Source organism: Morone saxatilis, unplaced genomic scaffold, assembly GCF_004916995.1.
Source record: "Morone saxatilis isolate NCDOM2014 unplaced genomic scaffold, NCSU_SB_2.0 Contig9, whole genome shotgun sequence".
NCBI lineage: Eukaryota > Metazoa > Chordata > Actinopteri > Moronidae > Morone > Morone saxatilis.
In genome coordinates this window covers 8,551,288-8,568,910 of record NW_023340268.1, presented here as the reverse complement: position 1 = coordinate 8,568,910, position 17,623 = coordinate 8,551,288, and the positions used below count along the sequence as shown (strand labels likewise).

Here is a 17,623-nt window from a genome sequence, read left to right as displayed (position 1 = left end):
TTGACCCAAATAATCGTGATTATGTTTTTTTCCATAATTGAGCAGCCCTAATACTAAATTGTAAAGATGCAAAGCTAGACTCTTCAATTGGTCTTCGAACTCCAGGTGTAAGGATCATAAATTGTGGCAATTTAAACGTTGATGTATAACTGTGTACATTCAGTCTCTGTACTGTTATTACATCACAGCAGCTTATCCTCAGTGAACATCAGTATTAAACCCTGATGCAGACCTGAGGGATAATTTGAATCAGCTGTATCCTGTATGTTGTATCGCCCAGCTGGTGCTCCTGTGTGCTTCCAATATCTCGTATGAATGATGTGATGGATAATGAAAGCATCTCAGAAAGCATACAGGTTGCTGAAAATGATTGATAAAGCAGCATTAACATTTAGAAGAGCTGGTGCTGCCATTGCTTTAAAAGCAAATGGATCAGCAAAAATGTTAAGTTGCTGAAGAAACAAGAAAATAGTTTTCTCATTATAGAATTTTGAAAATGACACAATGGATCTTACATGAATAGTGTACAAAGGTCTAAAACAAAATTGTTCATGTATTTAAATTCAAGTAACAAAGTGAAACTGAAGGTACAACATTTTCAACCAAGTGCAACAATAATATGTTAATAAATAAAACTGAGGGTCTCCATCAGGTTGTCCATCGCTGAGCACTAAACAGCAACAACATTTACTTTGAAGGTTTCTTTGTTTTGTGGTCAAGTTCAGCCAAAGTGTGACAAATATCCTCCACATTTCTGGCCAGAGTCAGAGGATGTCACTCAGGTGGGGGAGCCTGATAACTGGGTCTGCGAGCGACACGGCCCAGTCGGTCCACAGCCACACTCTCAAATGCCCTCCTCATCAGCGGGTGCTCCTCCAGGACTTCGTTGAAACTGTCCACACTCAGGGAGTAAAGGCGACAGTAGGTGTCAGCCTTCACGGTGGCCGTGCGTCGTCCTTGGGTTAGCAGGCAGATCTCTGCACAGAGGACGAGAGACTCACTTTAACCTTGAAAACAATAGTTCAATGAAATGCAAAATGTATGATTGACACCACTCTCAAGTCTGTATGGTAAATATAAAGCTACAGCCAGCAGCTAGTTTATCTTATCTTATCTTAGCTCAGACTACCAGTCTCTACTGGGTGCCTGGCAACCTCATAGCAACTGCACACTGCCAGGAAATAGTTCCCTTAACTCCACAACTTGTTGTTACACTGTGGTTTTTGTATGTGTATTTTGTTATCTTTGGACAGAGCCAGCCTAACTGTTCCCCACTGTTTCCAGTCTTGGCATGAAGCTACGCTAACCAGCTGCTGACTGTAACTGACATATTTAGTGCTCAGATATATGAGTGGTATTAATGTTGTCATCTAACTATCAGTAAGAAAGTGAATATGTGTATCCAAAACAATTTTTTCTAACATTTTTAGAAAAAATGATGAATAAATAAATTATTGTCAAATCAATTGATAATTAAAATAATGTAAAGGTGTAGCCTTACATACTTGTACATTTGATAGGAAACCATTTGAAGGTTGAAATGATTTACCCCCGAAATATGCTCCATCGTTGAGCGTAATCTCCTTACTGCCACGTGGGATGACGGTGACGGTGCCGTGCTGGATGAAATACATCTTCCGACCCAGCGTTCCTTCTCGTATAATGAAGTCTGCGGGTTGAAAGACTTCAAAACGCAGCTTAGTCAGGATCACGGTAACAAAATGAGGGTCGGTGTTGGCAAACAGTGGCATGTTGGCTACCAGTCCACGACAGTTATAGCTGACAATCTCCTGCATGGTGGGAGAAAGAGAGGACAGACAACATTAAGAATTGTCAAAATGAGAAATTATATATTTAACATAGACGTTTTGAACATACTGTGTTGTTGTTTTATTACATTCTGTCTAAATTAATGTTTCTGAGCACAGTTTATTTAAAAAGTAACAACATGACACATTAAAGCTTTTATTTTACATATGTGAGAGTTTTGTAGAGCTGAAATGTTCAGTCTGCTGATTAGTTACACAAGAATTTGATGGGCAACTATACTGTTTAATTGTTTGATTTAACACATTTTCGTCTCTCAAATGTGAGTATTTACTGGTTGTCTTAGTCAAATGTGATCGTAACACAAATCTTTTAGTTTTGGACTGTTTTTTTGGACAAAACAAGACATTTCAACATTAGTTGCTCACCTTGTTTTGTCCACAACCAACCCAAATATATTCAGTTTGCTATAAATATGACAAAGGGAAGCAGCAAATCCTCGCATTTGAGAAGCTGGAACCTGAGAATGTTGCTTGAAAAATAAATACAACTATTAATCGATTATCAAAAGAGGTGCAGATACATTTTCTAATTGGTTAATTGAATGAGCTTTTTTCAGCACTTAACAAGACATTTTAAGATGTCACCTTTGGCTTCAGAAAATTCTGATGGGTATTTTTCATCATTTTCTATCATCTTCTTTAAAGACTAAACAATTAATCAATTAATTGAGAAAATAATCAACATATTAATTGTTAGTTGCCTATGGTTTTGGCTAATGTAATGCAAAAAAACATAAAATCTCTTACTTTATATGATTTTGCATACGTTTTCCGTATTGTGATGCAGCATATCAATATTGATTTAGAGCTGAAACTATTTGATGATTAATTGATTTATCAATAGACAGAAAACTAATCAGATCAATGTCAAACTCTGCTCAAACATCCAACTGTATATATGTATATATGTATATATGTATATATAACTGTGATTGAGGGCGACTTTAATGAATAACAAACCTCCTTGAGCGGATCACTGAGCTCTCCGAGGATACTGTCCTCATCGAACATCTTGCCTTGGAACCGCTGCTCGTAATAATCATGGATCCTCTGTCTTACATCCGCTGGCAGTTTATGGAACGACATGTATTGCTCCACTTGCTTATACTGAAAACATTTGTACAGAACACATGGTGATTTGACCTTCATGAGGTTACAATTGAAATTCAACAGGGCTGATGTCACATTTAGCCACATTTCCTACCATGTGCTTGCTGAATTATTCCTAAGTACAATAATTATGCATTTATTCTATTTGTTTAGCAGTTTTTTCCCAGTTTTAAGTGGATTACAAACTCATTTGTAATGGGCATTAGCAAACAGTGATCCAGGACAAAGGTGCTGCCATTTGTCTATCATCCGTTCTGCTTTATCTTGTGAAAATCCCCTGGAAAGGGTCACATTAAGGCCACAAAATCCATTAGATAATACACATATTCTCTAGGCATTTGGCACAGTTTCCACCAATAAAGTACGAGCAAGTAAGCAAGCTTATGATATAAAACATGGCTGTGATATTAAACCTCACAGCCAGAATCACATTAGTATCCATGTGTAGCTCCTGGAAGGTAAAACAACTGAGTTTGTCAATCATCTCGAATCAGTGCAGAGATGATTACCTTCTCTTGATATTGGCGGTGTGATGCATCCAAGGACTGGACCAGGGTAGTTGCATGACCAAGGAACATGGCGTAGCAGGTGGCCCCCACAACCATACTGATCATGGTGAGCCAAACGTCAGTCATGCCTTCAGGAGGGTGGGCACCATATCCAATACACAGCATGTGACTCATGGCCATAAACAGGGCGTAAGAGTACTGTATGTGCCATGTAGCATTCTGAGAAGGATAGAGTAAAAACGGGGAGGATACAACAATGTTGTCAGGATAAAATATTCTTTACATGATCATAATTTAATTGGCAAAGAAATGCCACAGGAGCGCAGCATTAGTATATTTTCAGTTATATTATTTTACATTTAATTATCAGGAAATTAATACAGTTTTCAATTAAAGCATAATAGTTTGACACTTTGGGAAATATGCCTCTTCACTTTCTTGCCAAGAGTTATATGAGAAGATTAATATCACTCTAATGTCTGTAATAATAGATTCACTGAAATAGCCAGCAGCCGGTTATCTTAATTTAGCACAAAGACAGGAAAAAGCTAGTCTGAAAAAAGAAGCTTAAGTCGCCCGTCCAGGAAATAGTCCGGCCCGTAAAATTCTGTACAATCAAAGTAATTTTAACATTTCTGTTTTTGTACTTTTCAGAACGTGATAAAAATTGAGGGCTAGTGTAGATTTTGTTACTTTTAGGCAGAGCCAGGTTGTTCCCCCTGTTTCCAGTCTTTAAGCTTCAGGGGCGGCAGTAGCTCTGCGTCACTGTCACTGTCACTGTGGACTGGTAGCAGGAGAGATGCCAGTTCTCCTCCTGGGCACTGCCCTTGAGCAAGGCACTGCACCGCATACTGCTACGTGACAGCCTATCACACCATTATCTTTCCACATTTGCATCTATAAGCCCTGTGTGTTTGTATTTTGGGCCTATGTGTGTAAAGAATCAAGTGAAAACAGAATGTCCCCATTGATTAATAAAGTAAATCTTCTAGTATAAGAAAAACTAACTGGCTGCTGGCTGTAGCTTCATAAATACCCTGGTATCGACCTTCTCATTTCATTTTTGGCAACAGAGCAAATAATGAGTGAGTATTCATTTAAGTAAACATATTTGAACCATGATTAGGACACAGATTAACTCTGTGTACAAGGATTTAAGTTTAAATATAAGACATGCATGTGAGTATGTATTGAGGAACACGTACTCACCACCATATTATTTTTGGATACCCAGCAGTCTGAGGGAAAGTCTTGCAGCATAGGCACCATGAAGGTCAGGCAGCCATCCCAATGGCACAACAGCAGCATCATGCCGATCAAGTTGACTATACGCACCACAGCACTGGCCAGGTCATAAGTCATGTGGAAGATCTGACAGAGAGAAAGTTGTACAGAGGAAAACAACATTAAAATGATTGAATGATGAATTTTCTGATGTGTTCTGTCCTCTTTCCCGTCCTTTACCTCTTCCCACTGGTGAATGTAGCGGATGAGGCGAGACAGTCGGAGCAGACGCAGCAGACTGAGGATCTTGGTGAAGCGCACGATGCGGAGGGCGCGGGCGGTGCGGTACACATCAGACGACTCGTGCCGGGCCTCCAGGTCGACGATGAGGAAGATGTAATCGACGGGGATGGAGGAGACAAAGTCCACCAGAAACCAGGTGCGGAGGTAATTCTTGCGGATCTCTTTAGGGTCCAGGATGATGTGGCTGTCCTCTCCAGGGACGCCCGTGCGGAAATTGAAAACCAGATCCATGAGGAAGAGAGTGTCAGACAGGACGTTAAAGGTGATCCAGGGCGCGGTGTTCTGGTCCTCAAAGAAGGTGATTCCCCAGGGCAAAATGACCAGATTGCTCATCATCAACAGGAGCATCACAAGGTCCCAGTAAAACCTGGACAGAAGAGGAGTGTGAGCATTTTCCTCTGTACAACCTAAAACGTTTTTCTACTACAGCAACACTGAGATGCAACTGCATATTGTGCTAACTTAACAGGATATAACACCACAGATGGGGTCTCCAGTCCTAACAGATCACTTCTTTGTCTGAGGAAACAAACTGAAGTAAATGAAGTTGGATCTGTTAACAACCGACCTTACAAGTAAAGGTTTGTTTTAGTGTTTAAAACAAAGAGTGACAGCTAGAGTTGACTCAAGTTTCAACTGTATGTAAATGAGGTGGACACTTTCTATCCAAGCCTGTTTTTTGCAGTTTAACATAAATGCACTGCTGCATAATATTAGAAGATTAATTAGCTAAGGGTAATACATTTTTTTTTTTAAATGTTTAAATGGCCACCTCCAACGTGGAGGGACATATTTTTTATATGTGTGATAAATAATGTGGAAGCTTTACAAACAAATCAAATACATGAAATACATAATGAATACATCAAAGCACTATAATTGCAGGAACAAGTCCTCTACTCTTACATACATGCATACATGTATATGAGCGAAACCTGCTAATAATGCTGGTTGTCAAGTTAATCGTGTAATCCGAACTTCTTTGGGTTCAGTGTTTAGGAAGAGGCCCAGAGAGCTTTGCCAAGGTTAAATCCCTGACCCAGCAGGTAGAATGAGGCTTATAGTTAAAATCTGTTCACATCATGAATTGACTAATTGTTACGTAATTGGATGTCAGCCAAACACCATTTGTTTTTGCTGCAACCGCTCCTGTATATCTTTATATAATCACAGTATTCACTAAATAGACACACACTGCTCAGTAATAAACAGTAAGGTTTCACAGACCTGTAAGGATGAAACCCCTAATGGCTCCAGTGGAGCTGGCAACAGGTCAGACTGTGGTCATACTAAACCTGTGTGTGAGTGTGAGTGTGGGATTGCTCTCAGCAATGTTTCCCTGGATAAATACAAAAAAAGTCTAATACTTAAAAATACATTATTTTCTATCTTGTGTCAGATTAAAATAAACTTTTTCCTTGCCACTGTCACCATGTGCTTGCTCATGGTGGGGATTGTTAGGTCTCTGTAAATAATCTCTACTTTTTACACAAGTTATAGTGAGTGAAAGTGATGTTGATCTTTCAATCTATAAACTAATAGCAAAACACATATTTCCTAAAAGTGTCAAACTATTACGTTAAAGTAATATTTAGGAGGATCTATTGGCAGACATGGAATATAATATCCATAGGTATGTTTTTATTAGTGTATAATCACCTGAAAATAAGGACTGTGTTTTTACTATCTTTGAATGAACCACTGTTATCTACAGCGGGTCCTCTTCTATAGAGGCTGCCATGTTCCTACGGTAGCCCAGAAGAGACTAACTAAACACTGGCTCAAGATACGTCCTTTCACATTTTTTGCAGCCACCGTAGTTTCTCCTATACACACTCAGAAGGCTGAGCTGTATTCAAATGTTTGCAATCTGCAACTTCACCACTAGATACCACTAAATCCCAAACACTGGACCCTTAAGTTAGGGAACAGCTATCATGGTCAAGAGAAGTCATCCAATTAGGAGGACAGTGTGTCATCCAGGGAATGACCCATTTCAGAGTGTCCCTTACCTTAACAGCTAATGTCACAGAAGGAATCCCTCTCATTAAAAATGTATAGTGTTTACTTCCTCCGGCTCAATATTGTATCGAAGAAGACAATGAAGAAAAGAAAACGTGGAAAAACTGGAAATGTCTGACAGGCAGTGTGCTGCTTTGTTGAAGCCCAGACGTCTGTGCTGTACATCTGCATTCATCACTGTCTGCTTCATGTCATGCAAGTCCCATTTTCCTATAGGTCTCCAGTGTCTCGTTATACACCATGGCTACACGGTTTGGGTTTCCTTACAGATTGTTTCCATCGAGTGTCAATCACTTTGGGTCTCTCTGTCTTTCTTTCACTACAGAGGCACAGTAACCGAATATGAACCAGACTATTTTTGATTACCGTCACCTGTCAGTGACCACAATATGAACCCTGTGAGAAAACAACCTTCTTCCTTCGCCAGTCACAGCAGAGATACAGGAACTGATAGATTAGTTCCTCATTCTCATTCACGTTTATCCCTCCATCAATCTCTTGCTTCCATGTCCTCTGTGTCTACACACTGGTTTACATGACTACTTATCGTCTCCTCTCATGTTGCAACAGATTAGTGCTTGCTTGCTGCTAATAACTCCACCAAAGTCTCTGCACGGCATTATAGCGGTTTACTTATGTGAGGTGTCTGTGCTCAAGTATGAGTGTGTGAGAGAGTGAAGCAGAATTAAATCTGCTGTATCAAAACCTTTCAGACAAGCTATTAATAACAGTGGGGGTGGAACAGGAATGTGGTTTGATAGCATTTGATGTTTAATCTGAATTTAGGATTGATTCTGTTTACCAACTAAGTTTAGTTTGTAGCTTAGTCAAAGCAACAAAAGTTATAAATACGTACGTAAGTCTGACATTTAAATAACTAAAATTCAAGTTTTGACAGATTAGTTATATAATTTCTCTTAAGATAAACCACTACCTGCCATTTATCTGTCCTTTTTAGCCATGACAACAACAACCACTGGATAGATTGCCATAAAAATTTATAGAAACATTCAAGGTCCTCAGAGGATGACTCCTACTGACTTTGGTGAGTCCCTGACTTTTCCTCTAGTGCCACCAGCACATTTACGGTGTTGAGTGAAATGTCTCAACAATTGAATGGATAGCCTTTAAAGTTGGTAAAGACATTCATGTTTTTTACAGGATGATAATATTTTGTAGCGCTACGAGGCTGCTGAGTTGTGAGTTCATGTGAGAATTCACCTTGCCACGCTTCAAGGTATACGCTTGCGTTCAACCACAGTAGTTCAGACCAATCAGCGTCAACTACTGGCAGTTATGGCATAAGCTACAAGTGTGGTTTAACACTAGGTGTGTTAGAAGTGACTGTTCGCTCGAAAACAACAATGACGGCTGCTAAGGAGGTTCATACTAGACATACATACTTCTAGCATCAGTCATATCAGGACTGGAGAGTATTTCATCATTGAAAGAAGAGAAATAATGACCCTCAAGGGTTTCTTGATGGAAAAGATGTTTTTTTTTTAAAGTTCAGATGGGTGACAATTTAAAGAAAAAACCAACATAAACCTCTTGAACCCTCTCCATTCTCCCATAGTTGTTCATTTTCATTCTCATGAAACCAGTCAATTACCCCTCATATCCTGCATTTGTCATGCTTCACCACTAATACATTCAGGTTTTATTTTGTCACCTGTCTGTATAGGTTCAACAAGAGAGTCATTTCACTCTTAGATGTACAAATGTGCTCATTTACCAACTTTAAATTGGATTCAAAATGCTAAACAGGACCAGTTATTTGACCGTAACCCCTAAATGGGACCGCTGAGCACCAAAAACGGGCAGTTCCAACTCATCCATTATAAAGGGGAAGTTGGAGCATAAGGTTTAAAGGAGAGCAGGCCTTCGGTAATCCCCCCCTCAGCTGTCTGTGTATTATTGCATAATAGAGCAAGATTGGAATTATAGGGATTCTTATGGGCAATAATCCCTCTGCATGGGTTTATCTTCTCAGTCTGGCATAGGCCTGATGTTTAAAATTGTTTAAATTCTACTATTATTAGTTTATCCTTTCTGTCTGGCATCGGCCTGATGTTTGAAATTGTTTAGATTTGATTGCGGCAATTATTAGTGACTGCACAGACAGATTACCCGTCATCAATGCTAAGATGTTGATTAAAAAAGCCCCCAAAAGCTGAATGATCTGTCAAATCCCCCATAAATGAAGCCAAAATGGAACAAGAAATTATCAAGTGTTTCTCAAATGAAACACATGCTTAAAATATCAGGACCAATGAATGCAGTCCTCCCTCCTCATAACCAAGGAGGAAGAGAGTCACGAGTGGTTTCATTAATCCAGATGATCTTGTCCTATATACTGTATCACTAATCAAATCCCTTCATCGCCTTATCATGCGCGAGGAACCATGTCATCAGCTGCTGTACTGCAGTATGTCCTTGGAAAAATCGGATCTGAGCTCCCTCACATGCTGTTTGGTTGCACGAAAACGGGATGCTTTCAAGGAAAGTTTATAAAAGATGAATGACAAATAGGGGAATCTTGTGTTGGCAAAAGGTTACTAGCTCATTTCTGGAGTAAACTTTCTCCCACAAACAGCTTTGAAAGGAGGAAACTGAGGTTAGGACATTCTGAGGATAACCCAGCCTCATCATCATTACCTGAAGTCACTGTAGGGGTGAATGATCCACACTCCAAAGCTCTTTACCCTGGCCTGCTCAGCAGCAACACCCTTATGACTGCCAAACATGCGCAGGGAGAACTTGTTGACCCCGGGCTGCAACATGGATCCAAACTGCTTCTGGTAGCAGGTGGTCTGATCCTCTTGGGTGTCATCTTCGCCTCCTTCGTCATCGACGTTGGTATCCAGCAGTCCATCGGGATCTGCCGTGTAGTCGTCATTGTGAGTCTTGACCAAGGAGAAGAGCGTCTTGGTCACATCAGCCCTCTTGTCTGTCTTCGGGGAAGGGGTGGCAGGGGGGGTCGTCCTCTGGGAGCCACTTCTCCATCTTGAGAAGCGGAGGCCGCTCCAGCTGCGGTACTTGGGTGTCTCTGGTTTGTGAGCCGGGCTCTCACTGATGCCTCTCTGCTCATCTACACTCCTGGAGAGGCTGGACATTTTCACACCTTGCACTTTAAACTGGGTAAAGCTCTACTGTGCCTGTGATTGGGCTTACAGGGGCCTGATTGTAATGCTCACTTGCTAATAAAGTTTACAGCAGCTGGCATATCCATTGGATGCATTATTTTAGTTTTAACTTCCTTTGCAAAAAAGAACTATCCTAAAAAAAAAAAAAAAAAATTACAATGCAGCTACTTTACTTTAAAACAGTGACACCTACAAAATACCATCAAGTACCAGGACACTTTTAGCTCTCTACGGAGTAAACAAACAAAGTGGAGTGTATATAAAAGAAACAGTGGCTTTCCCCACACGAGTTATCACAATATAAATCCATAAAAAGTTGCAGCGTCCATTAAAAAAAAGTATTTTCCTTTGATTAATAAAGCCTGCTCCCCGTAAAAATAAGACCTTCAGCTTCAGATGCAGCCTACAGTGTGTCCTCCTCTGTTTGACCATGAGAGGACGGACACAAATTGACAGAGAGGGCTCAGTAGCCTTCAATAATCGGCTTGTTGGCATAACTGCGTCCACTCACCTCTCTCCTCTCCTCCTCCTCTCCTCCTCCTTCCTGCTATGGAAGTTCCCTCCCTCCTGTGGGACGAGTCCCGGGGCGGTGATACGGCTGCGGGTCGTGTTGCGCAGCCAGGGCAGATATCCTCCAAAGTACAATGAATAAAGCCGACTGGTCAAACCCGTTTCAGAGGGAAAACCACCTGCTAGAAGCTTATTGACACATTTATTCGTTAGGAAATATACAGTAAAATACAACTGCTGTCATTTCTCTTTCGCTTAGCCATAATCTGATAATACTCAACCCCCTTAATTAGTTAAGAGAGTAATTGAGAAGCACTTTTTAATTAATAACTTTTTTCAAGACCTAACAACCACCGTTTTTTATTACAGCTTACACTTTCTAATATAAACATGCCATTAAAACTACCTTAGTTTCAAATGTCATATTATTTATTAATCATACCCATAAACCTGTAAATCTTCAGCTGTCCCTGTCAATTAAAGGCAATAAAAGCCATATATACAGGTAGAATTAAACATTTCAGGAAATACACTTATTTGCTTCTTTGACAGTTAGATGAGAAAATTACACCACTAATTAGACCTATTAAAAGGTCCAGTGTGTAATATTTAGGAGGATCTATTTGCAGAAATGTAATAGAATATTCTGTGTTTTCATTAGTGTATAATCACTTGACAATATGACCTTAGAATGAGGCCTAGACAGGGGCATTTTGCATTTTTTGCTGGTTTTACAGCCACCATAGTTTCTCTTTCACACTTAAAACGGGAGGGTGAAGTGAGGGCACTGCAATCTGCAACTATATCCTAAACATGGGACCTTTAAGCTGCAGCCAGCAACTATTAAAGGCTGGAAAAAGGGGGAAACCGCCCTGCCCACCAGCACCTCTAAAGTTCACCAATTTATCAATTATATATTTTTTATTTTGTACAAAAGTTCAAAAACAACAATTTGTGGTTGTATATGTGATGGACTGAAGCAGCGACTTCATGGGAGCAGCCTATTGAGCAAAGGTAACGGCAACTAACAATTATTTTCATTATCAGTGAATCTATCCAAACTGAAAAAGGTTCACAGTAGTAAAACCACCTTGCTATCATCAAGGCACTTTTGTTTGTTTTATGGCATTAAACATTTTCATGCAACTTTAGGTGGGCTGCAGTGTCTCACCACCAGAGAACCATTGGTTTAGTCTATAAAACGTCACAATTTATTGAAAAATGCCCATCACAAATACCCAGAGCCCAAGATGACAAAATTACATTTTTATGTAATTTACGTTATATTTTATGTTTTAAAACAGAAAGAAGCTGCAAATCCTCACATTTCAGTAAATGGAAATCAAATGTTTCACACTGTTGTTTAATAAATTACCTGGACAATAAAATCCTCATCATTTAAATCATTTAAGCAATACTTTTCTCCCCTTTGATATTGAGGATATCATCTTTATATTGTCAAAGAGACACTGTTGCTCCTTTCCAGCAATGCTTCACTTTACAGTTTCACACACCGTCTGAGTCTCAGGGTGCAGCTGAAGCTGAAGGTTCATGGCCCAGGGGAGTCCTTACAGTGGTGTCACTCCTGCTCTTTCCCCCTCCAGGTTTTTCCAGCAACTCTGTGGATCTGGGGATTAAAACTAGAGATCACAGGCTCACACATTTTTGGATGATTGACTGATTCTGGTATGCAGACACAAGAAAAAAGGTCAAACTTGTTTTGTTCAGTAGCTTGAAAATGTAATCAGTTAGTCCACTTGGGAAGTCCTGAAGGCTAATGCATTTTGAATTAGTCCATGTTGCAACTTAAAAGCAGATGGTGGAGAACCTGATGGGGTTATATAATCACTGTACTTTTGTTAATTTGTATTAAATATATACAGTAGATTATAACAACTACAAATCCTACATATAAGTTGTAAAGTTCCTCAGTACTGCCCACATGTGCTCTCTCCTGGTATCTTCCTGTCTGTGACCGGGTCAGTCTCCATTATATAGACCCCTGTACTATATCATATTTCACCATTGTCGGCCATGCACTCTCTGAAGTGGCAGGTGTCATGTTCACGTTTACACTAGTGACTCAGACACTCTCAACAGGCACACTTGAGAAGCCGCAGTCACAATTACTGGGTCACTCCTAAAGCCGGCTCCTTGCTAAAGTGCAGTGTTTTAGATATCAAAGTTAATCAGTTATGTAAAATGAACTTAAGACTTTTTTGTAGATAGAGCTCTGTATATCATTAGGAATTTGGATGCAAACAAGAAAATGGACTGCAGGCACACTAAGGATGAGCAGGGTACCTTAGCTTAGCATAAAAACTGACAGAAAACAGGCTAGAAACAACTAGATTGGCTCTGTCCAAAGATAACAAAATCAATCTAGCAGCTGCTAGAACTTGTCAGTTACCAACACATTATAAGCAGCAACCTCCATGACTGTCAAAAGAAGGCAACATTGAAGAAACAAAAACTGCAGTTCCTCCAACGGTCACTAGAGACTGCCTACAGAAGTGAGTCAATCCTTCCCCATTGAGGACACTGAGGTCTTGTGATTTTCTATTTTTTGGGGAATTTGGGGCGTTTGCAGTCTGTGGGGAGTTTATATTTTACTATTTACAAAGAAACTAACACAAGGTGGATATTTTATTTAGTCTGTTTACTACCCCCTAAGCTTTTGACTAGTAGAATTCATGTGATTTGCTGTAGTTGCCTTATAAAATGAAAGTATACAACCTTTCTGTTTCAGTTTGTCAGCCAGCCTGAAAATGTAAAACCCTTTTCTCTCATCTTCATTCTTACTGCCTTTGTATTGCAATAGAATATTTAATAATTCCCAGCTGGTCACCAACTGGAAATGAGAATCTTACTTTTTTTTTTTTTTACTATTCTGAAATCTATCTAATCTTAATTTTCCTCATGTTCATTCTACAGTTGTTTGTTTTGTTATGGAATTGTCAGTCACATATAAATCATTTTGAATTGCAATTGACTTGTATGAAAGGTGCTATACAAATAAAGTCTGAAACCAGTTGTTTCTCTTTGCTCATGAAAAGTTGACGTTGGTTGAGATACTTGGTTTTCACAGTGCAATATACATTTATTGATAAGACATTAGCATATGTGCTTTATAGTGCCTTCATGAAATACTAAAAATAAGCCAATGCCACAATGAGAGTGTTTCCATTCAAATACATTGGCATGTTGTACAGCAAGAAACTAGATAAGGCAGGTTGAGCTGTGCCAAGGAGCACCATGTAATTGCATTAGACAGAGGACCTTTGTTGCTCATCAACAACTGGTCTCTTTCCCGTCATTTGTCTAAAGGCAAAATATGCCCTCTGAAAGATAAAAAGCCCAGATATATAGGGAAACAAGTGCCAGACGTTCCATGGTAAACGATCCCCCGAGAACATCAACACATTTCAGTAAAAACCCAGTTGTCTTATCAGTGTAGCTCAACAGCATATCAATAACACTTTATACAGCAGTAACAGGAACAACACCAAGAACATCAAAAATCTAAAACAGTCTGTGGAGTGGTCAGCTGGTCTCAGATTTGATCTCTGTGCCGTCTTCAGGAAGTTGTTTTGTTGCCACACATTTTCCTAAAAGACAAAATCATATAATTATTATTCCACCATGTACGCTGAAATGTTTGTTGTTTTGTGACAAGAAACTTTTTTTTGTGACTTACAGAGCGAGTGATTCGTTCTTCATATGATCACATATCGGTCTATACCCCTTCAGTTGTGCTCTTAGATTATTAATCTCTTGGGTCCAGGCATCAGACTCTGATTTTAAGGCAGCTTAGTGACAAAGAAAGAGAAATAACCATTTAGACCTAAACAGTAATTGTTGTATTTCACCACATGGTGGCACCAGCAGCTGGGCATAAATGATCTCTAGTTATCAGTTGTACCTTTAATCTCACTGTTTTCCTTCCCTGTGCTTGCTGCCAGCTCCTCAACAATTTTTTCCTACAGCAGTGTAGGAGAAATGTATGTCAGCATAACCTGTTATGCGTGTTACACAAAAAATACCACAGATGTAAAACTAGATTGTAGGCTCTTAAACAACAGCGAGTTGTTCGCTCAAGGTTAGAGGAAGTAGTACTCTTCTGTAAAAGTATTAATTACAACAATGTGAAAACACTACTTCTGCAGAAAAATGGCTCCTGTGCCTGATATATCATTCAATATTAGATTGTTAATACTGATGCATCATCATGTTTGTTTTTAACTACCATTTTAAATCTTAAGAAGTAGAAGTGAAAAAAAAGTAAGATATTTCCCTCTCAAGCGTAGTGCAGTGGAAGTATAAAGTGGCATAAAATTTAATCCGTACTTGAGTAATTTTAATTACTTTCCATTACTGCCCCAAGGCTTTGTGAACTTAGTATTCATGATTATAGACTCAAATAGATCGTCACTTCCTCATTGCTCTGCATTATCCTTTGCAACATTTGTTTTCCTATACTTCAATCCATCCTCCTGTACTTAGTCATCAACGAATTACCACTTATCATATCTATCATTTACATACTGAATGTGAAAAGAACAGCACACAAAATAGCTGAAGAGCCACACTCTGGGATCATGTTACATTGCAAAGAAGGAAACTTTTCACCTTTTCTGCTTGACAGATGTCAACTTCTTTTTTCTTCTGTTCAGTCTCTTGATTAAGTGTCGACACTGTGACCTGCAGACCCGCCACGACGTTTGTCCCCTGAACCAGCAGCTTTTCCATCGTCCCTTTAAACAACTCTTCATTGATATATTGATTATCGAGACCCACTGAACGTATTTGCAGATTTTCAATCCCCTTGTTTAGCATTATGATCACTTCATATTGGCCAACAGTAATCAACAGCAGTCCCAAGGACACCAAGGTGGATAAAATTAACACAATCCAATGAAACCGCATTGGTGCTGTTTGGGCTGCTGTAATGCAGAAAGGCTGAAAACAAAAAGACAAAAGGGGGAAAAATAAACATATTTTTAGAAGCACAGATGACAGAAGTGTGCAGTCAAGGTATTATTTAGCTTAAGCTCTTAACTTCCTTCTTTCTGAGCCATATGTCCACTTACCTTCCCGTGTATATAGTCCACTTTATTTCCTGATTTCTTCAGTTCACTAACTTGCCACACAGATTTAACGTCCCCAGAAAAACAGACAACCACCAAGACAAAAGGTGCAGGCTGACACTTGATTTCTGCCAATGTCTCTTCTCACTTTTGCCTCCTCCCTCTTTACCAACAGACTGGTTGCATTTCACACTGCAAACAGGTTGAGCAACTAGTTTAACATTCAGTGTAGCTGGAGTACAAGTTTTTTTGCGAGGCAGAGAGGAACTGTGTTTTCCAAAGAGAGAAGCTGATGGCTCATTGGAGCAATTGATGCCACCTGTAACTAATCAGTTATGCTGGTAAAAGTATGGGTAGAGTGCCTGGAGAGCAGTGCTTTAGGACATAGAGCCTTTTCCATGAAGCATGGATTCTGTCCAACAGCAAACATTTATATACATTTTTTTAATAACAATGTCTAAATGAGAGTGTGACAATGTCAAAGGTTTCTGTCATAGTGGTAAACCTACAGAGAATTATCATCTGACTGTGCAGCTTCCTCAGCTTTATGGAGCTTTATAGTGAGTTTCAACCCACAACTTTACTGTTTTGGTTCATTTTCACTGCCCTCATAGTGTCCAGCTTCAGCAGAGAGCTGTTTTCAGAGAAAAAGATGAAAAGCCAACTGTTTAACTGCTGGTGAGGCATATGATAAGTCTAAATAAGACTATTTACCTCAAGAGTTAAAATTCTCCTTTTTCCAGTCAAGACAAAAGGTACATTTTGTGAAGCAGAAATGTTCTATCAGCCTAATCCTCTTGTGACCTCTGAGATTTATCTTGTGGCCCCCTGGGGGGAGTCCTGAAGTTTGGAATCAATGGTGTAGCTATACTTTTCAATGTTGACTAACAGTTATTGCCTATAACCCTGCCCACATTATTCACAGCCCCCCCCTTGTCAGCTCTGACTGGCCTTACTGGTTTTACTGCACTGGAGAAGTAGCTGTTTCCCCACACACAGTGAAAGAGAGGCTATAGAGGTCCCATATGTCCATGTTTAGTTGTGATCTTTCATGTTAACATGAGACTATAAATTTGGATATACTGGCAGCTAAGAATTTTAGATTTACTGGTTTTACCATACAGTATGATATTATGAGACTGTGCATGAATCATGTAGTTGTTGGATCAGAGTTGTCAGACAGCTTTGGTGAATGGAATTAGAGTTGTACTGAAGTTGGCATTAGCTGACACACAGCAGTCAGTCAGATTTCTATATCAGTCCACCATTGTTCGGATAGCCAGATCAGCTGTGTTATATTATCTGTGTTCCTTTTACGCTTTGCATTTTATTCTAATGGCCGACAAAGAGTTTCATTGTTCAGAGGCACTGTCCTTAACTGTGTGAGACCATGCAACCTAAGCACACAAAGAAAAAGGACAAGGATAAGTGTAGCATGGGTGCTTCAGTAGCGTCTGCAGAGTCAAGATGTTGGTTTTATAGATCAGGGCTGATGGGGGGGTTGATGATGAAGGGTGCCACCACAAACAACTCCTGCCTCCAGATCAGCCAATAGCAAAATTCAATTACAATAGCCATGTTTCAACCAGTAGAGGGCGGTCGCTATGCATTCTTACAGCACAATATGTGGAATTTAAATACTTTGCACTAAAATGTAAATATTTGGACCTGAATCAATAGCACTACTAAATAGTCTGCCCATGTACATATGATTTTTGTGGTTTAAGGTAACATTACATTTGTTCAGCCATCACGGCACCACACAAGTGGCAGACGATGTGTGCGGCACTCGGGAACGTTGGGAAGGTCGACATCTTATCATTATCTCCAGACACCCAGAGTCTGCTCATACGTTATGCATTAGTTATGAGTTGTGCCAAGGA

General features: G+C 39.6%; 1 protein-coding gene and 1 long non-coding RNA gene across 2 annotated transcripts; both read right to left on the bottom strand.

Annotated features, from left to right (window-relative positions):
- Nucleotides 1-520: 520 nt before the first annotated feature.
- Nucleotides 521-9,810, bottom strand: hcn3 (hyperpolarization activated cyclic nucleotide-gated potassium channel 3). Its single transcript, XM_035681408.1, has 7 exons — nucleotides 9,656-9,810; nucleotides 4,913-5,342; nucleotides 4,658-4,819; nucleotides 3,449-3,667; nucleotides 2,790-2,936; nucleotides 1,550-1,790; nucleotides 521-977 (listed from the first exon to the last, which is right to left on the bottom strand). The coding sequence occupies exons 1-7, from the start codon at nucleotides 9,778-9,780 to the stop codon at nucleotides 775-777; spliced, it is 1,527 nt and encodes a 508-aa protein (XP_035537301.1). The 5' UTR covers nucleotides 9,781-9,810; the 3' UTR covers nucleotides 521-774.
- Nucleotides 9,811-13,613: 3,803 nt separating this feature from the next.
- On the bottom strand, nucleotides 13,614-15,993 carry LOC118342764. Its single transcript, XR_004797500.1, has 5 exons — nucleotides 15,744-15,993; nucleotides 15,283-15,612; nucleotides 14,576-14,633; nucleotides 14,351-14,462; nucleotides 13,614-14,261 (listed from the first exon to the last, which is right to left on the bottom strand). It is a non-coding gene; the product is annotated as an uncharacterized LOC118342764 (long non-coding RNA).
- Nucleotides 15,994-17,623: the final 1,630 nt, after the last annotated feature.